The sequence below is a fragment of the Myripristis murdjan genome, chromosome 16, assembly GCF_902150065.1.
Source record: "Myripristis murdjan chromosome 16, fMyrMur1.1, whole genome shotgun sequence".
Classification (NCBI taxonomy): domain Eukaryota; kingdom Metazoa; phylum Chordata; class Actinopteri; order Holocentriformes; family Holocentridae; genus Myripristis; species Myripristis murdjan.
In genome coordinates, this window is record NC_043995.1 from 33,230,836 (window position 1) to 33,255,673 (window position 24,838).

The 24,838-nt window shown below is 45.4% G+C and overlaps 1 protein-coding gene across 1 annotated transcript; it reads right to left on the reverse strand.

Moving 5' to 3' along the window:
- Window positions 1-1,887: 1,887 nt before the first annotated feature.
- On the reverse strand, window positions 1,888-23,770 carry mtx1a (metaxin 1a). Its single transcript, XM_030072659.1, has 8 exons — window positions 23,639-23,770; window positions 14,847-14,916; window positions 14,686-14,765; window positions 11,200-11,292; window positions 9,860-10,042; window positions 7,039-7,115; window positions 6,377-6,534; window positions 1,888-2,757 (listed from the first exon to the last, which is right to left on the reverse strand). Exons 1-8 carry the CDS (start codon window positions 23,717-23,719, stop codon window positions 2,525-2,527), a joined length of 975 nt encoding a protein of 324 aa, XP_029928519.1. The 5' UTR covers window positions 23,720-23,770; the 3' UTR covers window positions 1,888-2,524.
- Window positions 23,771-24,838: the final 1,068 nt, after the last annotated feature.

A 24,838-nucleotide genomic window follows, 5' to 3' on the forward strand; every position in this document is an offset into this window, starting at 1 on the left:
TCAGCGTCTGATGAGTCACACAAGGCAGCGGGACTTAAAGCTTGAAGCAAATGAAGCGCTTGACATTAGAGAGCGTCTGATTTGAAAGTTGTGTTGCTCGTGTTGTTTTTCCCTCCTCAGTTTGGCAGCAGGCAGATTATTCCTGTAAGCGCCATCAGCGGAGCAGGCAGACGGCGGCGTGTCCGACCCTGCTCAGATATGAGGGAGGAATGTGAGCCGACCGCAGAGGAGCAGCAACATGAACAAATATTACAAATCTGTTGTCTTCGTCACAGTTTCTGCCATGAAACTTCACCCAGGTATTGATTCAATATGGAGCGAGTTCCCAGACAGGGATTAAATTAAGACTGGACGAGGCCTTAATCTGGAATCTTGGCCTAAAAAGTGGCTTTCCAAAACATTTCTCTTAACTCAGGATCAGCTGCTTCTGGACTCTGGAGTTCCAGATTGAATGTGAAGTGATAAATCCAGCTGATCCATGATTTTCTTGTTTTTGGCGACACCTTTGGTGAGAAGTGGCCGTTGCGTTGCTGTTCTGCGCTCAGCGTTGGTGCTAACCGGCACAATAATGCTCATATTCCCTCTGCTGTTTTATTACAAACAGCCCACTGCTGCACACAAAACACATCAGTTATGCTGGACTTTTTTTAAAAAGCAAAAGTGAAAAACGTTTGAGAAGTGGCTGAAGGTTGAATCAAAACAGACATTCATAAAGAGTTGTGGATTATTACTCTAATTTCAAAACCTGATGCTGCTCATAAACCCTGGACTGGGTGGAGAAAAGTCCAGAACGGAAGGAGAAACAGGATGGAAGCTGAATCAGACAATTTAAATCTAGATTAGGATAAATCCAAGACCCTAAAAGTACATTAGTTATCCCAGTTTAAAAAAAAAAAAAGGTACTTTAGTCTGTGACGTGGTTTAATCCCTGTTGGGGAAAACTTCCTAAATCTGCTAATAATTACATCCAAACTGGAACGTTTCTCTTCAAACCGCTGCAGCCCTAACCCTAACCCTAATTCTAACCCTAATCCTAATCCTGACCCTAATCCTAATCCTAACCCTAATCCTAATCCTGACCCAACTGAGGACCCATCACATCAATGTCCCGCACTTCTCCACAGCGGTGAGCTCTGATGTTGAACAATAATCTGACGTAATCCCAGCACATGGCCGCCTACCTTCAACAAGGCTGTAGGTGTGTGTGATGATTCAGACTGAGCTGAACATCGATCTGAAAATCAACATGAAAAATCAATAATCAGGACCACGAACGGGACCTGTGGGCAGATTATTCCAACTCTCCTCTTCCCTCGCAATAAAAAACCTTTTATAGAGCAGATCTGTGTGTGTGTGTGTGTGTGTGTGTGTGTGTTGTTGTTGGCCTTTGGTCCTCTCCCTCACGGCCGCCTGCCTGCACCTGTTCACTGTTTGGAGAAATTATTCCAGAAGTCAGAAAAAACTAAAACAGAGAGAAAAATACAAAATTTAAAAAAAATCATAAAATAAGTTTGTCCTCATACTTCTGCCCATAAAAAAACCCACCGGTCGCTTTGCCTGGTCCAGCGTGCCGACAGCAGATTAGGACTCCAGATGACGGCTGGGTCATGCAGGTCAGATTAACAGACCGGGTGAACATGACACAGTAAATCCTAATCTGAGTTTTTGCACTCCGCCTGTCTGTGTGCTCTCTTAAAGCACAATCCCAGTGACGTTTAACGTTTGGTCCAGTAACTACACCTCTGAGCCAACGGCGCTAACATCTCTCATGTCCCATGATGCCGCTGTGCATAACATCTGGCGACGCAGCACGCGCTTTAGCCCCGCCCTCGACCTTTCTGATTGGTTTAACAAATACAAACAAATCACAGCTGTTTGTTGTTGTTTTTTCCGTCTGCCCTCGAGCGACGACGAGCCTCACAAGCCAGACTCGCAGTGTTGCAGCTTGAAACGTTTATGATTTTAAAAAAATAATAATTTTCAAAATCAGAGAATTTTTATTTTTTTTTGCAGATCCCAGAAAGTGGCTCCGCCCCCGTCCTGCTGTCTGAGACGCGTTTGAAAGATGCCAAAGTGTCGCAGGAGAATTTGGCACCAAACAAAAATGACAAAAGCAAATGACTTCTCATTTGATGAGCCCGTGTGTGAAAAGAGAAAAAACACAAGTGGCACAAGAAGAAAAGCTGCAGATTAACACAAACAAGTTATTCTGCTGTAATTCAACCCAGCGGATGAACCTGAAGCGATAATCTGATCTCAGTTCACTGAAGCCCGGCTGCTCGGGGAATTATTTATTTATTTATTTATTTATTTATTTAAATCTGAAACCGGCTCAGATGTTTAAATTTTATCTCGGCTCTTTTTTGCTCCTTTCTCTGACGATGTGATGCAATTAAATATTTTCTGAGTAACTTTTGTGTTTTTTATTTTCCTAAACAGAATCACATTTCTCTATAAAATGCCCGTAGAAAACAGGAGTTCACATCATGAGGGGGGGAGGGAGGGGGTGGACCTGACGTCTTCCTCAGCCCTCCTCCTCTTCCTCGTCGTCGTGCGAGGGCAGGCTTCTCAGGCCGGGCGAGCGCTCCAGCGCCTCCTGCTGGCCGTGCTGGATGGACACCATGCCGCTGAGCAGGGCGTAGCTCAGCATGGCGCCCAGAGCCACCAGCGCCGACAGGAACTGCTTCCGCCGCTTGTTGGGGACGTGGTCGAAGTCGCCCCCTTCAGGCGGGGAGGGCGGCTTGCTGCTGCTGCTCTCTGAAAACACACAGAAACACACACACTGCTTTTCACGCTGCACATCCTGTTATTACTGCGTACATGAATCCCCTGTAAATATGCCATTCCATTCATTTCCTCTTTATTATAGTACACTTAATGTTTATACTTGTATATAGAGGTGTGTATATATATTTCTATTTTCTATTTTATTTTATTTTACTTTTTTTTTTAATGCCATCACATTTCACGGCTGCTGTACATGTACATTCATGCACGAAATAAAAATCTTGAAACTTGAATCTTGAATCTGCTGAGCTAATACTCAACACGTTTGATTTTATCGGAACATTAATAGTCCAGTAATTTTAGGCCAAAATTGGGGTCAACCTGGGACAAATTACAAGAGAAGCAAACTCAACTGATTCTGTATCGTCAGTTTGTCCTGAGTGAGGGGGAAAAAGTCCCAAGAAATCCCATTGGTGGAAAGTTTTGAAAATCACCTATTTATGACCATATATTACCAAAAAACACTGTTTTTAACACACAGGGGAAAGGGGTTCAACATTTTACTGTCAGATATCACTATAAAAATTCACAAGATGATTACACACACAAAGACAAGAAAAAAAGTCAATTACAAGTTCTTTGAATTATTCTGTTTACACATGCATATCACACATTATCTGATTTGATATGCACTAATAAGGAATATAAGGAATAAATGCCAGAAGAGACATTTAAACAGTGAATTAAAAGGTTACTATATATATAGTAACCTTGAATTAAAAGGTTACTATGTAACAGTGAATTAAAAGGTTACTATATATATAGTAACCTTTTAATTCACTGTTTAAATATCTGTTCTTGCATTTATTCCTTATATTCCTTATTAGCGAATATCAAATCAGATAATGTGTGATATGCATGTGTAAACAGAATAATTCAAAGAACTTGTAATTGACTTTTTTTCTTGTCTTTGTGTGTGTAATCATCTTGTGAATTTTTATAGTGATATCTGAAAGTAAAATGTTGAACCCCTTTCCCCTGTGTGTTAAAAACAGTGTTTTTTGGTAATTTGTGGTCATAAATAGATGATGTTCAAAACTTTCCACCAATGGGATTTCTTGGGACTTTTTTCCCCTCACTCAGGACAAACTGAGGATACAGAATCAGTTGAGTTTGCTTCTCTTGCAATTTGTCCGAGGTTTTTTCATAAAATGACTGGACTATAAGACGAGGAAGAGACTCAGAGTCTGACTGAGTTTTGCGATGACCTGACACCAAACGACCAAAACCCTCCTGATTCCACGGCGACGCTGGAGATTTGTCTGCGACAGTGAAATGTTTTGTTGGTGTGGATGGAGGCTGAAACAGAGGGGAAACAGCTGCATTTTCAAATACACTCGAGTGGACATGGCTTTACAATAACACACACACACACGCCTGCTGTGGATCTGGTGGTGATGTTGCGTGCACCTACACTCACACGTTAGCGAGCGAGGCCCAGGGCACGCTGACCACACAGCCCGACTCCGTGAACGTAACGGATGAGACAATTTGTTTGGCAACTCGAGTTTACATGAGGTCATTGAAGGCCCCAACACACTCACATAAACAGGAATCACCAAAATAAGCAAAACGCCACAGAGAAAAGTCCATGAAGGAAGAGTGTGACATGAAGAACACGGCCTCATCCCAGTGATCCTGTAAAGATCTGATGTTTATACACATACTGACACACACACGTGATGATATTATATTATACTGTGATATTATATTATACTGTGAAGCGTTTTCCTATGAGAGGTATGGAAGCAGCTCCATCCTCACAGTTTCATCAGTGAGAGAAATCATCTTGGACGAGGACAGACGAGGGGGTTTGAACTTTTTTTTTTTTTCCTAATGAGAGGGGGGTGGAGCGCGTGTGTGTGTGTGTGTGTGTGTGTGTGTGTAGGTTGGGGTGGGGGGGTTCATATGACTCACGATTTTCCTTACAGGAGGTAGGGAGTCGGGTTCATATTGTTCCTCTGTTTTTCTGGAGAAACGTCTGCCTGAAACCACATTTTGCACTTTTCTGTTCCTGCTGTCCAACGGAGCGACGGCGGCCATCAGGAAAAATTTAATTAGAGACACACTGATCACTGCTAACGGCTCCAGCAGCGCTGATGTGTAACTGTGTGTCACCAAACCTTTAATCAGCTCCTGCAGGAGAACTAAAGCTTTCACAGCTCAGAGTCAAAATGTGAGTTTGTGGTTGAAGCAGCCGCCTCATAATGTTCTGATTCTCAACACTCAGAAACCACACAGCTGATGATTGGCTGTGGAAAGCAAAACGTTTCCCCTCTTAGGGACTATTTTCCCTGGCGGAGGAAGAGGAGGAGGAAGAGGAGGAGGGAGCGTTTCAGTGTGAAAAAGTCCTGAAAAGCCAACAGTGCTGCTGCTTTTAGGAAAACTCATGTGGAGGACTTTATTGGGCTGATGGAAAACTGGAGTGAAGAAAGTGTGAAGGCTCTGAAAGTTCATGTTCATATCGTAGTGGAATGAAAGGAGGAAAGGGAGGAGGAGTGATGTGGCAGCTCTGAAAGCCCACTGCTCGCTCTGGGAGGAGAGCAGAGGAACGTTCTGGAGAGGAACCTCTGGACACGCAGAGGAACCGGGACGGGGATTTCAAAGTTTGATATTCTAACTTTGAAACAGCAGCATCGCATCGCGCCTGTCGCTGTGATGGGAAGCTACAGCACCATACCGAGATTCATCTTATCTCCTAACTTCATCAAACATATCACAACATATCACAGCATACTGTCTAACAGTCGCTCGCGGTAACACTTCTCATTTTCAACCCTTTCAAACCCAGGAACCCACAGGCGGGCTTTTATTTTGACACATCTTTGTTACTGCTATCCACAGGACTTCCTTTCTTTCTTGAAAAAATACACAGATAAATAACCTCTATATTGACCTTGGATGTAAAAGAACTATAAAATATTTTATATTAGTTCTATTTTATATATTACAGTTGTCCCTCGCTATAACGCGGTTCACCTTTCGTGGCCTCGCAGTTTCGCGGATTTTTTTTAGTGCAATTTTGCATGCTTTTTTTTTTTTTTTTTTTTTTTTTAACAACAGCGCATTGTGTTCTGCGTCCTGATTGGCTAAGGGACTGTAGACCATTGTCAGTCAGTCTCCTCCGTGCCGTGTCTCCTGTACAGTACAGAATGTGTTCATTCTATAATACTGGACTTATTTTTCTACGAAGGTTTGAACTTTGAGAGTTTAAACAAGAGAGAAAAGTGAGAAAATGTTAATGCCTGTCTGAGAAAAGTGTATAAAGTGTGTAGTGAGGGGTTTTACAGCCTTAAAACATCTAGAATAATTGTAAAAAATAAAGCTGACTACTTCGCGGATTTCGCCTATTGCGGGTTATTTTTAGAACGTAACTCCCGCGATAAACGAGGGACCACTGTATTTATATTTTATTACAATGTATAATTTGTAAGTATGTAAAATCATGAGCTTTTGGGTGGAAAAATAGCATCAACACAAAAACAAACAAACAAAGGGAACTTCATTCAGGTCTCAAAGGGTTCAAATCAAAACCCTGATTGGAGGACAGGTCAGGTCCTGCCGTCCAATCAGGCGGCGGCGCGCTCACCTCGGCCGTCGCCGGGGAAGTAGAGCAGCAGGATGTTGGAGCAGAAGTGAGTCAGGTTGTCCAGGGACTTGAGATGCTGCTGCAGCTTCGCGTTGGGAAGTTTGGACTTGAAGATGGGCGCCAAGTTCCCGAACACGAAGGCGTCCAGAGACGAGGGACTGAAGAGGAAAGGAAAACCGTTTTGTTGTTACATGATTTTATTTGAAAAAACTTACAAATTCTGAAATAAGAAACTCACAAACAAAAAAAAAAACTGGAAAACTGTTTATTCTTGTCTTTTCTGGCTCCACCTGTGCTGCCCCCTGCTGGCCGTGTCTCAGGCCTGCAGCTGATCCCCTCAGCAGATTCTACTCTGACATGGGATTCAGGAACAAGGAGATCCTGCTGATCTGAGCCCAGAATCAGCAGATTGTTTTCTTCTGAATCGGCCCAAGTCACAGCAACGTCTCTTCAGAGTCCAGATGCTGAGGAGGAGGTTGGGGTTCTGGACTCAGACCAGCAGGATTTCCTTCAGACTGGATCCCACAGGAGGAGAACAGCTGATTTCACTGTTTTTTTTGTAAATTTGTGATTTAATAATCTCAGGATTTTCGAGTTTCTTCTCATAAATGTGTGAGTTCCTGAGAGCAGCAGGTTGTTACTGAGCCTCTGCGAGAACTTACGAGTCTCCGAAGAAGAACTTGTGCTGTCCGAGGCGCTGAGAGAGCAGGTTCATGCACTCCAGGGCGTCCCGGTACAGCTGCACACACACCAAGCAAAACGTCAAGATGTCACGTCACACACACGCAAACACACACACACACACACACACACACACACACACCAAGCAAAACGTCAAGATGTCACGTCACACACACGCAAACACGTTTCACACCGCACACACTCAGCCCAACGCCGGCGCCCGAGGAGTGACCGGCAGCTGACAGCGACGAGGTCAAGGGTCAAACACACACACACACACACACACACACACACACACACACACACTCACAGCAGGGGGAGGTGAGCTCTGCGTCAGAGAGCAGGAGGTTGGTAGCTAACATCAGCTATTTATTTTAAATATTTACTTATTTTATTTATTTTCTAATGCCTTTTTATTTCTTTTACTTATCTTTCAACATCCTTCTGTTTTCTTTCTGATGTGTTTTCCATCTTCTGTTTTCCTGGTTTCACCTTAAATCTTGATTTTATACACATCACGTTCTCTCCCACTCAGCACTTTGATTTTTCTTCGTTCTGTCTTGTTCTTGATTTCTCCTTTTCTCTTAGTCAAAAAAACGTTTTCTATCACTCTGTTTTCTTGTTCAGCATTTTTTCTCTCATCTTTTTCCTCTCAGTATCAAATTTATTCTTTCATCAGTTTTTTGTTCTGTTCTCCTTTTTCCTTTACTTACATTTTTTTTTTTTCATTTTTAACTGAACTCAACATTTTTTTCGTCTCCACGTTTGTCTTTTCCACCAGATGTTTCTTGCTCTTTTTGTTCCCTTTCTTTCGTCTCCTCTCGTCTGCACCTGGAGTTTTATGGTCATTCCTGTTGGTTTGTCTCAGTGAAAGTGCTGCCGGCTTAACAGTAGCTGTAGTTTTTTATTGGACCAAAACTCAACCTCATGACTCAAATTTAGGAAATGATGCTGCCGTTGTGGAAAAAATAAAAAAAATACCTCTTGCGCCGATGAATCAGTGAAAGCTCTCAGTCCCCCAGGTCATTTTTGTCTATTCACTATATGGACAAAAGTACTGGACCTCAGCTCTTAATCTCTGACTTCAGGTGTGTCACTCAGTCCCGTCCCCACAGGTGTGTAGCCTCCAGCAGCAGCCATGCAGTCTGCCTTTACCAACATCAGTGACAGAGCGTCTGGTTCTAAAGAGCTCACTGAGTTCAGGTGCTGCTGGAATAGTGATGGAACAGGAAGCCACCGCTGCAACAAGTCAGCTGCTCAACTTTCTTCCCTCCCAGATATTCCACCATCAGCTGGAAGTGGGATTATTGCAGATATTCCACCATCAGCTGGAAGTGGGATTATTGCAAAGTGGAAGCGTTTAGGAACCACAGCGACTCGGCCACCAGGGGGCGGCACCACGTAAAGTTACAGAGCGGGGTCGCCGAGCGTAAAAGAGTCCGACGCTCTGCCGCCTCAGGACCTGCAGAGCTCCAAACCTCCTCTGGCATCAACATCAGCACAGAAACTGAGCCGGGAGAATGGAAAATAAGCTGCCTGCCAATCAGCTTTTCAGAAGATGCATGAGCAACACGAGCTGGCTAGCTAGTACAGGAACGTTAACATTAGTTTGTTCTTTCATCTGCATCGTGCATCAAAATGAGTGAAAATACAACTTCATTTGAGTAACCTGGCACGTTTCATCGGTTTAGGCTATAGGTGTTCTGAAAAAGAGGTGTTCTCTGACGTTTATCACTTTGGTGCGGAGCCTGATGGGTGTCATTTCATTGACCATGTAGGCTAGCTGGTGACGTTGCTGTGTGTTTTCACCCCGTGGCTCGTCCCAATAGTTCTGATCTCATGGTAAATTCCAACATGTTGTTGGTAACACTGTGAACATGTTCATGTGTCTTTTGCTCGACTCTGTAACTGGTTATTACTGCATCATCCGTCTGTTCTAATCATTTCTGCTTTCATTTAAATTGCAACACATTGTTGTTGGTAACATTGGGCCAAAATGCGCATGCGTGTCTATCAAAATCCAGTTGTCGAGTTGATATAGTTATAAACCATATTATGTGTTTTTATTAATAAATAAATGCCCAAAAAATTTCGAGTTCGCGCCCTCTCAGGCGCTCGCATGAAATTGGGTCCACAGCATGACACAAAAACGTCACTGCTCGCCACTGGTTTCTACTGTTGCTGCTGTAACACGAGAATTTCCTTAGTTGGGATCAATAAAGTCTATCTATCTATCTATCTATCTATCTATCTATCTGTCTATCTATCTATCTATCTGTCTATCCTGGAAATATCAGTGAGGTCCTGGAAATTATAAAGTTCAGCTGAGATCACATGTTCAGATGTTTTCCTGAGCTCAAGCCGCACATTCTTTAACCGCTGACGCCGCGTTTCAGCGCCTGCTCTCTCTCTCTCTCTCACACACACACACACACACACACACACACACACACACACACACACACACCAGCTGTTGTGCTTTGCTGCCGTAATCAACACATTTCAACAAAAGTCAATTCAGTTACAATGTTTTTTAACACTTTTTATATCACCATGCTGACCCTCAATCAATATTATGTCCTTAATTTAAACCAAAGCAAATAACAAATAAATGAACGGATAAATTTTAAAAATTATTAAACATAACTGAATCATACAACATTAAATTTACACCACTGTCCCATTAGTTTAATTATGTTTTTATCAGCTTTTTTTTTAAAATTTTTCTAAAGTTAACTTTATTTTTTTTTAGTTTATTTCACTTTAGTACATTTTTTCACCTCCCTCCTGGTCGGTTCTCACCTCCTTCTCCAGCTCCTCTCCGGCCTCCAGGCCTTCGTCTCCTCTGACCAGCCGCAGTTTCTCCAGCTGCTGCCGCTGCATCCGGCCGGGCAGGAAGAAGTTCAGAGGGAAGGGGATGTGTTCAGCGAACCAGCGGCGAGTCACGTCCACGTAGTTCTTTGGCTCGATCCAGAAAGTATAGATCTGGAGGAGATCAGTACTCAGATCAATACTCAGATCAATACTCAGATCAGTACTCAGATCAGTACTCAGATCAATACTCAGATCAGTACTCAGATCAATACTCAGTCCATCACAGTAAACTGTCCAATCAGAGCGGGCGCCCACATGCACCTGCATATAAAACACATTTGCTTTCCCTCCAGCAGATCTGTGGTCGTCCACATGGACGCCGGTGAAGTTCAGAGACCAAATCTGATTGGATGCCGCCGCAAAAACACAAATCCCATCCGGCATGTTTTTTCACACCTGGTTTAGTTTAGAGTTTCATTTTAGTTCCCTACAATAACCCTGGTATAAAACCCTAAAACTGACTTTACTGATGCAGGATCGGTTTTATTTGTGGAACTGAGCTCTGTTTCATTTTAAACTCTGATGAGACCTAATCTGAGATTAAAGCGGCCCTTGTTGGCCTGACTTGCACAGCGGGGGGTGGGGAGGTCGGTCTCGTGGCATTAAAGACGGCCCACAGCCGTGATCGAGACCCTCTGGGGCCGCTGGAAACGCAGGACGGCGTCGGGAAGGGTCGAGCCGGGCGGCGGCACCGCTCCAGTGGAAAAGGGGCCACAGAGCGCCAGGCGACTTCTCACAGCTTTTTATTTTGCTGACGAAAGCACTTCTGGTCACATTAAGCTCCTGCAGTGTTTTGGCTGACCTGTAAAGACGCAGATGGTTCGTCTGTGTCTCGAGACGACAGGAAGGTTAAATCAACTGCACAGCACCTTAGTGCCGCGCCAGCAGATCTGATTAACACTCACATTCACACTCAGGAGTCCATAAATCCACACTCATACGTCGTCAACGCAGTAAAACGCTGAGTTCTGACTGATATTAAAGCCATGAGGTTGTTCTGTGCTGAGTGAGTGAAAATAGGTGGAGCTCTGAACTTCTGCTGCATGTTCCCGCAGACCCCTGGACGCCGCCAGGGAGCCGATACCAGGAGCCGATGCATTCCCAAATGTGTGCTTGAGCTCGATCAGTGGTTCTCAGACTTTTTCAGTAAAGTTCCCCCTTTGAATTTTTTTTTTTTTTCAGCAAAGTTCCCCCTGAGCAGAGTGTGGGCTCCACAGGCCAGGAGGGACCAGACACTGAATATGATCTCCTGCCATGTTGTATCTCACCAGAGCGGGCATCAGCTTCTGATCCATCAGGGAGATGAAGGCCAGGCTGTCGGCTCCCTCCTTGGCTGACAGGTCGTAGTCGGCGTTGTATTTCTGAAAGACACAAACCAGATCATCTGCTGACTGAACCAAACACAACACAGCACGTCCTGCAGTGAAAACTGAGGAAACCTCTGATGCTGGAGAAGGCGCCCTGAAGGCTAAACTGAACTGCAGCAGCTCCACCACGTCTGGTCCAGCAGCTCCGTCCCTGTGCTGAGAACGAGCGCTCCCACATTTAACTTCACATTTCTCACCCTTCATAAGATGTTTTTTTTTTTTTTTCTAGTCTCACATCAGAGTCAGAATCAGAAATATTTTACTGATCACCGAGGGGAAACTGGATCAAATTCTCAAGAGAGGAATTAAATTACCAGCGTAAGTGAAATTATAAGAAACAGAAAAAGAAATGACATGTAAAAATATGTGCACATTTATCGAAAATTATGTGGTATAAATTATTGCAGTTCAACAGTTAAATAATCAGTAAGATAGTGTTAATCTATTATGATTATTTATTTACTTCTGCAGTCTGTTATCTCAGGCTGTCTGCTCTGCTCTGCGGCGCCTCTCGGTGGTTAGTGGTCAGCCTCGCACTGAAGGCCCTCGTGTGTTTGACCAGACTCTGTCCATGTACAGTGCAGTGGTTAAAATAATGTCACTGTAATATGTAGTTACTCAGACAATACTCATAACATGAATCTGAAGATGTGACACCGTTATGCTACTCAAACGGTTTGATATGAATCAGGATTTGTTTGGACAGATGTTGATCTGGAAGTTTTAATGGTGTAAAAAACTTTTATTGGCTGGAAAAAAAAAGGGCAAAATTTAGGCTCCACAACAAGAGGAGTTATGGAAAGTGCACGAAGGCAGACAAAACACAAACTGGAGCTGAGTGCTTGTTGATCCATGGACCAGCAGGTTTACTGTTCTGTTGAACAAACCTCACATTTTGAGCTCGTTTTGAGTTATTACATAGAGGATATTGGACAAGACGCGTGTGGACGGAGAGCACCACTCGTCTGGCCGGAGCGGAGGGGTTTTCCAACCACAGCGTGCACGCGAGGGAGGGCGAGCTGGAATAAGATCTGCAGGCTCTCTGGTGAAACACAGGTCAAAGCTCTGGCCCCGTTGCACCATTAGCACTTCCTCGCACCGTCAGAAACCCCAAGACGTTATGTGGAGGTGTCGGGCGGCTTCACGGCCCGGTGCCTCCAAACATTTCTGTTGGAGCTCATTAAGGCGAGCCGAGTGCGGCGGCTCAGAAACACAGCGAGCTGCCGAGCTGCTGTGATGTGATGAAGCTACTGCAGATCAGACATCAGCTGGGGATCCACCATCAGCTTCATTTAGTATCAAAAGAGAAAAGTGAATAAATAAACTGAAAAACAGAGTAATGATAACACAAGAATGCTTTACAAATTATGCACAAAAACCCTATAGCTTCAAAACAAAATAAAAACATTGAAACTCCAGTGGAGCTAAGACACTGGTCAGCAGAGTGTCAACAACAAACAAACACCGGGTGGAAAAAAGAAAAAAAAAAACAAGAGGATGCATAAAATCACGCTCAATGGGAAATAAAACCAAATCAAGAAGACATGATGCAGAAAATAAAGTCAGCGGTGTTTTTTTTTCCTCTTTCCTCAGAGCTACTTCATCAGTCTTCCTGGCTTTGTGGTCGCTCCTAACCCACCTACCGCAGCGCCGAGGCACCGAGCAGCCTGGGTAATCGCTTCCATCTGCCTATTAGCTGCACTGGTTAATGGAGGAGGGAGGTAACATTTGGCTCGGAGACATGACATCTCCCAACGGGAATGTGGGTCAGAGGAACTCAAGTGACTCCTACAGCACAACCTCAACCAGGAGTCCGTTTCCAGAACACATTAACGTTTTTAGGTGGAAGGAAATCACCGAGCGTCGTTCGAGGACTTCGGCCCGGCTCGTGCACGAGGCTCCACGTGAACCGGAGACGCGCCTTGGCGTTCACGCTGTGTGCGCTTTCCATGGCAACCGCGGCCTGAAAACTGCGGCGCTTCAGAGGCGCTGCTGGAAAATTCAGCGATGTGAACGCTTCAACGTGAAAACACCGAGCAGAACCGAGCAGAGGTTCCAGTTCCAGCTCTGCCGGCCAGTCCCACACTGACGTTACCGCAGGGAAGCGAGGTTAAACAATAATTATGCAGTAAAATGAGCCCTTGCAATGTGAGAGTAAATACTATGGACCTCAGAGAGCCTTTTATTATTTCCTTGTTTACTAAGCTCCTCCTCTTCCTGTGCCGAGTTCTCCAAACCTCCCCGAGCCGCACCCCCCTCCAGGTCGAGCTGTTATTCTGGACATCAGCACGGCCGGGGCTGGGCGCTGATATTCAGTTTAACTGCGTAACCTCCAGAGTGATGTCGCTTTTATACAACAGTTCTACAAACCACGCCATTCATCCAATAACTACGGTAGCCCCGGGGCGCCCCGGTGGCTCACCGGCTGAGAGCGCGTACCGTGCACGAGGGCTGGGTCCTGACCGCAGCGACCGGCGTTCGAGTCCGACCTCGGGTCCTTTGCTGCACGCTGTAAACTAAGACAGCGGTTCCCAACCCAGTCCTCAAGGCAGGTTTTGGTTTCAGCTCTGCTCCTGCACAGCTGACCCAATTAAGGCCCATGCACCTTCATGCAAAGCCTGTTCAGGTAGATCTGTTTCAACCAATCAGCATGAAACCCTTGATTGGATCAGGTGTGAAAGAGCAGAGCTGAAACATAAAGCTGCAGGACAGGGGTGCCTTGAGGACTGGGTTGGGAACCACTGACCTAAGAAACCCGTCATATTTTAAAGTGCCGCCTAACGGGCCGGCTCCAGACGTCTTGATGTCACAGACTCATGAGGCGTTTGGTTTGTTTGGGGTTTTTGTTCCTGAAGAAGCGAAAGGGAAGCGCCTCCTTTGCTCTTCACTTGCAAAAAAATCCCAAAAATAAAACCTGAGCTGAGACACTGAATTGAGACATTTTTTGCGTGTGTGTTGATGTGATTTTAATGAACTTTGTGGATTCTTCCTGTGATCGCCGGCTCCACACGACGCCGTGTGATGTTTACTGACCCGCTTGTTTAGTCGTGTTTCTGCGAGCGGCTCTGAGCTCCAGGTCCCTGACACACTCTGCTCCCTGCTCACCGGCTCTGGGACACCAAGGAGTTTAGACCGTCCAGCTCACAAACAGCTTCTCCAGAGGGGAGACCCACAAGGTGAGCGTTCAAGTGATTTGGTTTGTGCTGCGTTTACTGGTCTGAAGTCTGTTGGAAAAGAAACGTCCAGCATCACACAGCTGGACAGCTGACAGAGAGCAGATGTTCGACAAACTGCCGCAGTTTATCTGCCTCCTGACCCGATGAAGGAAACGTTACCTGAAAACAAAAGCAGCCCAGAGGCATGCTGGGAAGAAGGTGGCCTGCTCACCTGTTTCCTGAGGTGGATGATGATGTCAGAGGGCCTGGACAGGATCTCCTTCTGATTGGTCCTCAGTGCGGGAAGAGAACCTGTAAGATCAGGAGAACACCAGGTGAGCTGACCTGTGACGGCTTTTTTAAAGCCAACGTGAGGTCAGTGTGTGGCCTCACCGCTCGGGCTCCGCCACGGGTTGGAGATCTTGTGAAGTTTGAGTGGAGCTCCGGCGAACCGAGCGTAGGCCTGCAGAGGAGAAACAGCACAACAGGTGAGCTGAAGATCCACTCACTTCAGTTCTGCTGTTCTTTTCTTAAAACTTTAATCGTTCTTTAAATTACTGAAACCAATTTAACAGAGATTATTGGTATTATATGAACAGACAACCTCAGGAACCTGTTGGTAACATGTCATATCGCTGCAAATCACAATAAATCATAATATTGAATATCGGAAGCCAAGCATCATGATGGTGTTAATCGTGACGTAAACATATGGAGGGATGCGTCCCCGTATGACCGCTCACGTTTGGATTTTACATACAAACTGAAAATTGCAGCTGGGATGAATCTATGAATGAATCTGTTTTGTCTTTCCCATGTCGACTCATGAAGACCAACCTGAAGTGATGTTAGTGTGATTATTCACTCTGATTTCTAGTGAATTCCCCCTTTGGAACCTGGGAAAATTCATTTCTTTCAGCAACATGCAGGGGAAACCAGGTGACGAGCAAATTAGCAAAAGATTACTGCAAAGTATGTAAATAAATAATAATAAAAAAGAAAGGTTACAGCTCAAAAGGGGATTTTAATAAAAGACACCATGGCATGGCTCTTCTACTTCCTGGATTTTATGCATTTCCTGTTTAGAATCACTGAGAAGTGTAAACCAAAAGGAAATCAGTTATGGAAACCATTTTGTTTGATGGGATAAATGGAAAATTGTGAAGGTTTTATTTGTTGGCATTTTTCTCAGTGCCCACTCAGGAAGCATCAGGTCACCACCAAAGACATTTTCCAGGAAGCAGAGGCCATGCGAGTTCATCTCATGGTGTCTTTGACCCGAACGACCTCACGGTGATGAAGTGACTCTGACCGAAGCCGAGCAGGCGGCTGTCGGCTGTGATGGATCAGCCTCCACTCGGCTCCTGGAGCTGGAGTTTGTACCGCAGAGACATTAAGGGAAACGAAGAGCCGCCTGTCAGGAAAAACACTCAGGATTCTCACCGTTTCAGGGAAATCGTTTTCCAGGATTTTGGAAGAGCAGAAAATCCACAGAAAGTGAACTGAGGAGGATTCAAACTGGCCAAAAAGCACAGAACCGTGTAAAATTCATGTGTGAAATTGCATGTTGTTTGTGCTTTGTGCAACATATTGTTTACGTTTAAAAAAAAAAAAATATATCATGTTACAACAGAAGTTTTGCATGTGTTTGTCCTGTTTGGGCTTCCGTACCCACGTGACCCTGTGAGCGAACACCCCAACATTTCAAAATGCTCTTCTCAATTTAGTAACTTTCTAGGATCTCATTTATGTTTCCAGGACGTTTTTATCATTTTTTTTTCAAAGTTCCAGGTGTTTTCTTCGACTGGAAAACCAATACATTTTTCCAGGTTTTCCAGGATGTGCAGACCCTGACAGTTCAGCCGTGGACGGAGGTCAGAGGTCATCGAGGTCATCGAGGTCAGCGGCAGTGCAGCGTGATCATGGCGTTACGGTGGTGAGAGCGCGGCGTCGGCGGCCGTCTGACAGACAGACAGACGTTAAACTGCTCTGACACGCAGACGTGACCCAGCCGGCACATCACAGCAACACAAACGCCTCAAATAATTAAAAACACGGCTCATATTTTCCACCGATGCAAAACCTCCACTGCAGCTGCAGAACCAAACCGAGCGCCTGACAATTAATCAAAATCAGAAAACCTGAACGCGCCGAGCCAAACGCGACGTGACGACAGCCGGCGGCGCACAACGCGACGACCGGGGGAACTAACCAATCACATTCACCGACTTACTCTGAGCAGCTTTTCAAGAGTCACACGGACCAAACACTGTCCTCTCTGCTGAAAACTCACTCAACAGCTCCTGCTGCCGCCACGTTCACATCACACACACACTTCACTCTGACTGACAGCTGAGTCAAACAGCAGCAGAGTGGTGGCTCCTTCCCTCCACAGGATCAGGGCACATGAGTTTATTCCGCTTCCTTGACAAAGACTTCCCAGAGTTCATGTTTCCTCCAGAGCTCGGGTCTCGTCTGGGTGGAAAAGCATCATGGGACAAAACTCAGGCTGATGACGTGACGCTAACGTTGACCCGAACCTCTGGGACGCATCACCGCCCGCTAACAAAGAATTAATTTGTATAAAATCACATCACTGAAGAGTTGAACAAGGAAAAAAATGTGGAAAAGGGATCAGATGTCATGTCGGGTTTTCCAGACGGCGTTCCTGTAGCCGTGGCCGACGACAGCTGATATTCAAAAAAGGGACTGTTCACCCAAAATACTAAAAAAGGGAAATACTTTCCCTCCTTGTTCAGTGTGTCCAGTTTCTGTGTCTCCTGTCGCCCTGACACACCGGGATTGTGGGGCTGGAAGTTTTAGGAACTATTTCCTGCCAAAGAACACCGACAGACTGTATCCATCCGCCCTGAGGAAGGCGTATGAACTCAGAGGCACCGAGCAAACCACCACCACATGTTGGGTGTGTATCCATCCGCCTCACCTGGGGCCAACGCACTGCTGAGAAACAACAGAGTCATGTTTTTCATAGAATACGCCGACCTTTGTCTCTTCAGACCTGGAACGCTCAGTGACGTGCTGCAGGATCGCCACCTTGTGGCCGGAGGCAGTACTGAGCAACGAGCGCAGAACTCGGTCAGGAGAATTTGAGAACGTTCTAAAGGTCATAAAATCTGGAAAACGGCCAACCCTAATCCACGCTGCGCTAGGGCTGTCCTTAAAGGAATATTCCAGCCTTTTGAGACAAGATGTTCGACACATCTTGAAATGTAAAAAAACAAACAAAAAAGAGAGTCATTTTAGGTCATGCATTTGAAATCCACACGATCCAGTGTGCAGATCAGACACTTCAGACCGGCTGGAACGTTTATTTTTTCACTTCGAGGGAGCCAGGCTAACAACTCCCATAGACTTCAAGTCTTTATGCTAAGCTAACAGGAGGAGCTGAGCCACAACGTCACCTGGCCTGCACCAAGGAAAATAGAAGAGTGGGTGCACTTCATGTGGCACTTTAATGTGCACTTATCTATATCTAATAAAGCAGAAAGACTCCAAAATGAATTGGAAAAACACACTCGTTCTCGTAGCTCTTTCTAAATTTGTTACTGACTAGGCGCTAAAAAGTTGACTCTTGTCACGTCTCTACTCTGAGCTCTGGATCCAGAAGAGGAAAAAGACATGAGAGCAGAGGACTGAGGCACATGAGGTACGCTGTTCTTTTTTTTTTTTTTGACAAGAGCAAACAAAGCGCTTAGAGGAGGACGTTCAGGATTTTTTCAGGTTTTTCCTGAAGAGTTTTCAGGGTCAACTTCAGCGTCCTGCCTGGACGGAGGGAGTGAGGGAGCTGTCTGGACAGCGCCGGAGCCGCGGAGTGACTCGAGGAGTTTTCGGTGACTCAGTATGAAAGCTTTACTCTGGCTGCAGCTCCTCTTCAGGCTTTTACAACCAGGAAAAATGAGGAGGAATTTCCTCGTAAATCTGCAGCCATGATGTCAGCGTTTGATGTGTGAAGACGTTTGTTCCCCGTTCAGGACGGCAGAGCAAACCTCAGACTGACTGTACACACCACACACACACACACACACACACACACACACACACACTATGTCAGCTTGGGACACATCTTCACTATGTTGTGTATTAATGAAGTCAGGAGACAAAGACAAGAGCACGTGTGAGAGGAGCTTCTCTGGAAAAAAGTGCTGAGTGATCCATTTTGAAGGTTTTATTTCAGCCTTTTAAGTAAATTTGAGGGATTTAAAGGTTGAAACTTCCTGAAACCTGCAGCCAGCTGGTCCAAAGCGAGGCTCTGATCGCCGAGGGTCCTTACAGTCATGCAACACGGGCCAGCTGTGTTCCTGTTAGCTTCTAGTATCAAGTCAAAACTAGCCTAGCTCCATTACCATGCCAGCTGTCAGCTTCTTGGCAAGTAACGTGGTACAATAAAATCACTGATAATAAAAACTCAGTACCACCACTTAACAGCTGACGCCGTGGCCAACACTCTGTGGAAGGCTTCAGCATGAATATTAAATCCCTAAATCCTCTTTCTGCTGTTCCTCCAAAAGATATTTAGTGCAGGCGAGCTGTAATTTACTCCTCTGGCAATCCCACTTCCCCCCACCCTGCAGTCAGTGAATGCTACGTTTCCCAGAATGCCGTTGGTCAGCCTCCAGGGGAATCAGCTTGTTGCCTTCAGCAGAGGATTTGTCATGAAAGAGAAGAGACAAACCACAACAGCTGGAGTCACAGCGAGAGTTTTTCCTGTCCAAAAAAAAAAAAAGTCACTGTGTCCTCAGTCACTTCAGTAATCAGATTACTCTCTGATCTGGGAGTTACCATGGAAACAGACGGTCAGTTTTTATAATCGGGTCAAAGAGAGTGAGGAGAAAGCCGGTTAGCACAGGTGGATTTCTGCAGGAGAAACCAGATCACTGTTGCCATGGAAACTCATGTATTCTGGTGTTTTTGAGTCAGAGTGAAGAAACACACGGAAACACGTCGCCTGATTTCCTGCAAGAACCTGGGATTTTTCTGTTTTTATGACGTGTTCGCCCCTCAGTCGATAATCTGCACTTATTTCAGACATATTTTGATTTTATTCTGGGGGTAAAAGACGAGGGGGCTCAGATTGCACCAACGCAAAGGTTATTACAGTTTTGCATTTTTCATTCATTTTGATTCTTCGTTTCCAATTTCAGTTTAGCTCTATGTCGTTTTTTTATGTTTGCTAATTGAGATCAGTTTTTATATTTGGAAAATGCTCAGTTTTAGTTTTAGTTTAGTTTTTATTAGTTTCAGTGGTAATTTTAGTCTTTTTTGTAACAGGGGGTATCTGTCAGGGGTGAGATTCAGTAAAGCTGGAGACGGTATTCACTGAGGACAGATGTTCATCACATGTTCTAATCTCAAGATCACTGACTCTGGAAGGATGACTCAGCTGTTTTCCACCATGCAGGGTTAAAAAAAAAAAGAGCAGGATCCAAAACCGTTCAGTGTCGTGAAATCTACAGACTGAATCAGTACTCATTTATAGTGAATTTTAGTGTTGAGTGCCATCCCTACTTGAAGAGAGAGAGAGAGGTCCAATTGTGATTCTATTATTGTGGTCCAATATTACTTTTTATTGTGATTTTAGTTTTGAATCCTCCTCTAGTTTGTGTGTGTAAAGTTTGATGAGGCTGTGATTCTCCTAGAGGTCACTAGAGGTCATTTTCTCCAGCGACGTCCAGTTTGACAAAAGTCTCTGCCTGCAGTGAAATGGCTGCTATGGGGGCCAACATCATCACACAGGAATCAAATGTGGCTCATTGAATCCACAAGAGTCTCAGCTTTCCAGTCGGAGCAGAAACTCGTGGCATTTTTCCGGTGAATGACAAACAGCTCCAGGTTTAAAGGAGTGCAGCAGGTCATGTTTTAATGAAGATGAATCAGGCCGCGCTGACGCCGTGTGACTCGCAGGTCGTCCCGCTCGCTCATCCTGACCTGCAAAAGGAGGCCGGGAGCGAGCCAGACACATTTGGCTTGAATTAGCGCAACACAAAGAAATGTTGTTGTGCGAGTCGACCGGGAGCTTTCCAGACGGCAGCGCGGCCGAGTGTCACCGGCAGCCGGACGCTGGAGGCCTGGAAACCGCAGGCCGGGAGGAGTCGGCGGGGAGGAGTCGGTTCCCCCGGCGCTCCGTCTGCCTCGCTCCTGCTGAGTGATGTGAGGCCAACAGCAACATGTCCAAATCTGCCCGAGCCCCTGAAGTCTGTCGGCACACACTCCGGACGACATCACTCATGGAAATTCGGCGGTCTGCATGAGACATCTGGGTGGCCGCGCCTCACGGGTCGACCGATACTGAATTTTCAGGGCCGATACTGAGACAGCACCGATGACTGGGTCCTTCCATGGAAATTCAACGAGTTCTTCCCACACAGAGGGAATCCTGGCTGGGACCTGAGCCTGGTCTCGCTCACACTGAGAGCTTTCATCTGCCACAACCTGTCTGAGCCGCCGCCTGTCCCACACGCTGACGGGACCCTGAGAGGACAGGTCCCAAAATGCACTTTTACCACTTTTCTCTGATGAATTATCAGAAAACACACGACACCTCCAGGACACCGGCGCTGCTCTCTGTTCCCCTGAGGCTCCGACATTAAACTGCTCCAGTTCTGCTGCTCAGACTGTCATTTTTCACAACACACTGATGCTCAAAGTCAGTTACAGAAAAACTCGTGTTGAATAAAAATCAGATTTGGGTTCAGGATTGTGACACTGAGGATGGATGTCAAACTGACTGGGCTGCAGTTCTGAACAGAGCTCAAGTTTGTTTTTCAGCCCTAAAAGTTTCATGAGGCATCTCTGATAGGAATGAGGCTCAAAACGCTCGAAAAAAAATGACGTGAATAAAAAAAGTGTGAAATTTGGACCTGCCCCTACGAACTCTGAGGAGCTGTAACTCAGAAAACATTCATAGTGTGAGTGTCAGATTTTGCATGGCTTCATTAAAAACACAAAAAATCATCTGATTCTCAGGGGGTCTGGTGGGATTTCTTTCCTGAATTGGTTGATTTTACATGGAATGACCTTGTTAGTAATCAAGGACACAAACAACTGACAATTAGGGCTGAGGCTGACTGGCAGTAAATTTGAACTATTGCAGAACTTTAAACTAACAAATGTTTAATAAAGCCTGCTTTTACTGGTAAAAACAACTGCAAAAAATAGAAGAAAAAACTGAAAAGCAGGAGAAAAAAAATCACCTTAAAATCTGCAAATATAAATTATAATGATCAAAATGATATATAATTATATTTAAAGGTCAGATCAGTGATGCTGAATCGGGTTTCTTGTCTTTAAATTCCTTCACAAGCTTTTAAATCCAGTATATAAAAAAAAAAATAATAAAAAAAAAAAATCAGTAACCTTTCTGTCCTTCAGGCGGGTCGGCAAAGATTACACCACATGATCTGAAACTGGTGTTGCCACGGTAACAACATGGTAACCACAGACACACTGCTGGTGTTTTGAGCTGCGAGCTGGCAGCTGGAGATCAGATGACGCAGGACGGAGGTCGATACCGGGTCAAAATGTGATTCCAGATACCTGTGATGAACATCCAGCCGCTGATACATGCCAGGTCGGCTCGCCCCGGCGGCTCAGACACACGGACGAGACGTGATGAACAGAAAACAGACTGTCCAACAACAGAAGCACAGAGCTTCACCGAGGTTCAGCCTAATGAGCACAGCGCGGCGCCAGTTCATCACATGATCAGGTGGTGCTGATGACTTGAACTGAGTGGAATTAATTTGATTTTATGACTCACATACACACACATCTGATAGTGTGTGTGTGTATATGTGTGTGTGTGTGTGTGTGTGTGTGTGTACACGGCCCGTCTCTCACTGTCTCGCTGCTTTGAGAATTTCAGATCAAGTTGTTCATCAGAACTCTTACAGATTAAAGTTTTTATTATTATTATTATTATTATCCAGCTTTGTTTTATTGTGACCTTATTTCAGGCTTTGTCCGTCTGAAGCAGCTGGGATGTTGTGACTCCCTGTGTTTATGTTTGTTTTATTATCTTATATTAAAAAGGTTCATTTGGCCTACAGATGAATGTTAACCACAGCTTTTTCTTTTAAAAGGCCTGTAACACACACCGCCATCCCATCACTTCAGGTGGGATGGCAAAATCCATATAACACATCACAGAAGACGTCACACCAGCATCACGTGACACCTCTGATGAAGGCTGCACAGGCAAGGTAGCCGAAACTTGTCAGGTACAAACATTTTACCTTACAGGCCTTTTAAAAGAAAAAGCTGTGGTTGTTTTATTATCGTCACATATTATTTCTGTTGATTAAGCCCTTTTGAAGTATTGCATAGTGTGTGCACTGTGGTTGGGTTTGCACAGCATTCTTGTCTTCTTCTCTTACCTGTTTGTCATCAGAGCAACAATAAGCCTCTACAGTAATATTAGTAAAAAAAGACAATTAAATCATTAACCACAATTATGTGTTTGCCAGTTCATCATCAGCTAGTATTTCATAACTTTATATTGCTAAGTGAAAAGATTTTAACTGATCTGACGCCAGAATATGCTAGTTTGTGACTGGCAGTGTATTTTTGGAGTGAGTGTTTCATGTAGATTTATTTTAAATATGAAAGTGCAAAATATCAGGAGCCTCCCTTTGTGGCTCTGACTGTCTGCATGTTGTGTTTGTTGGTCATGGTGACTGAGCTCAGTGGAGGCTAATGACGCTCCTCCACTCCCTCCTGCCTCCTCAGTGAAGAAGCTGTGACCCTCAGTAATGGGAGCGGCTCATGACAACAAAACATTCACTGTAAACAAACAAGTAAACAAGCAGCTGAGCGCAGAGAATAAACAGCAAACCGCCCGCGCGCTGGGAGAAACTGCACCGACAGACTGGACCTGCACGTCACAGGAAGCCCCGCCCCCCACGCCATCTCTGATTGGCTGACGTCAACCCTCAGCCAACCGCAGCGCTAACCTCAACCGCGGGAGACGATCACCAGCCAATCAGAGGCGGGCAGGGCGGGGCTTGCACGTCCAGGATGTCAGAGAGCTCTGTCCCGTCCGCTTTAGCATGCTAAGCTAATGCTAGCTGTCCCGGCGGGGCGGCGCGGGCGGGTTAACCGCGAGGCTCCGGCTGGGATCCGGATAAGGAGCCGGTTGGAAGCGGCCCGAGGCGGCGGCGGACACTCACCAGCACCACCAGGCAGTCCGGGCTGACGGACGGCAGGCCCCAGTCCCCCTCCCAGCAAAACAACTCGTCGGGCGCCGCCATCTTGAGCCCGTCCGCTGTCCTCTCACCCCGGAAGTGATGCTCGTTGCCGTTGACAACGCGCGCGAAAACACTGGCGTGTGACAGCGCGAGCGCGCGCGGAGTTTGCTGTTAATCTGCAGATGATTCTCCTCTGATCGAACTGATCGATTATAGAACTGATCAGTAAAACACTGAGCCTGATGACATATTCTGATCAGGTTACAAGTAATATGGGATTATTTTACTACAAGTACTGGTAGAATTACTATTAGTAGCCAGTATTACTATTAGTGATAGTATTTTTATTAGTAGTATTTGCATTAATACTAGTAATAGTATTAGTGTGAGTGTTTCTGCCTGGCTCCGCTCATAATGAGACTTGGCTTCTCGTTCACACTGAAGTTGCAGATTATTTAATCCCAGTGTCGGTGTGAGAGGAGATTACAGGAAACAAACCATCAGAAAACACAAGAGAAAAACAAATGAAGGAGAAATAAAAAAACAAAAAAAATAAAAACAGGAAACAGTTTAATGTGAGAGACGAGTCCGGGCTGGACAGTTTCCTGTGATCTGATTGGCCCGTCTGCTCTGCAGGTTGTGGGTTGAATTCCCCTCTGCCTGCAGCCAGGCCTGTGTCAATAAAGTTTATGAGTGTGAACTCTGAGACGGGTGAGGGGCAGCGCGAGGTGCCGCACTGCATTGTGGGATTACACAACCTGACAAACCCTCATTTTCTGGAAGGTTCTGGGTGAACCCAGGCCAGTGTGTGTGTGTGTGTGTGTGTGTGTGTGTGTGTGTGTGTGTCTGTGTCTGTGTGTCTGTGTGTGTGTGTCTGTGTGTGTGTGTGTGTGTGTGTGTCTGTGTGCGTGCGTGTGCGTGTGTGTACGTATGTGTGTGAGTGTGTACATATGTGCATGAGCGAGTGTGTGTGTGTGTGAGTGTGTGTGTCTGTCTGTGTGTGTGTGTGTGTGTGTGTGTACATATGTGTGTGTGTGAGTGTGCGTGTGTATGTATGTGAGTGTGAGTGTGTGTGTGTGTGTGTCTGTCTGTGTGTGTGTGTGTGTGTGTGTGTGTGTGTGTGCATATGTGTGTGTGTGAGTGTGCGTGTGTATGTATGTGAGTGTGAGTGTGTGTGTGTGT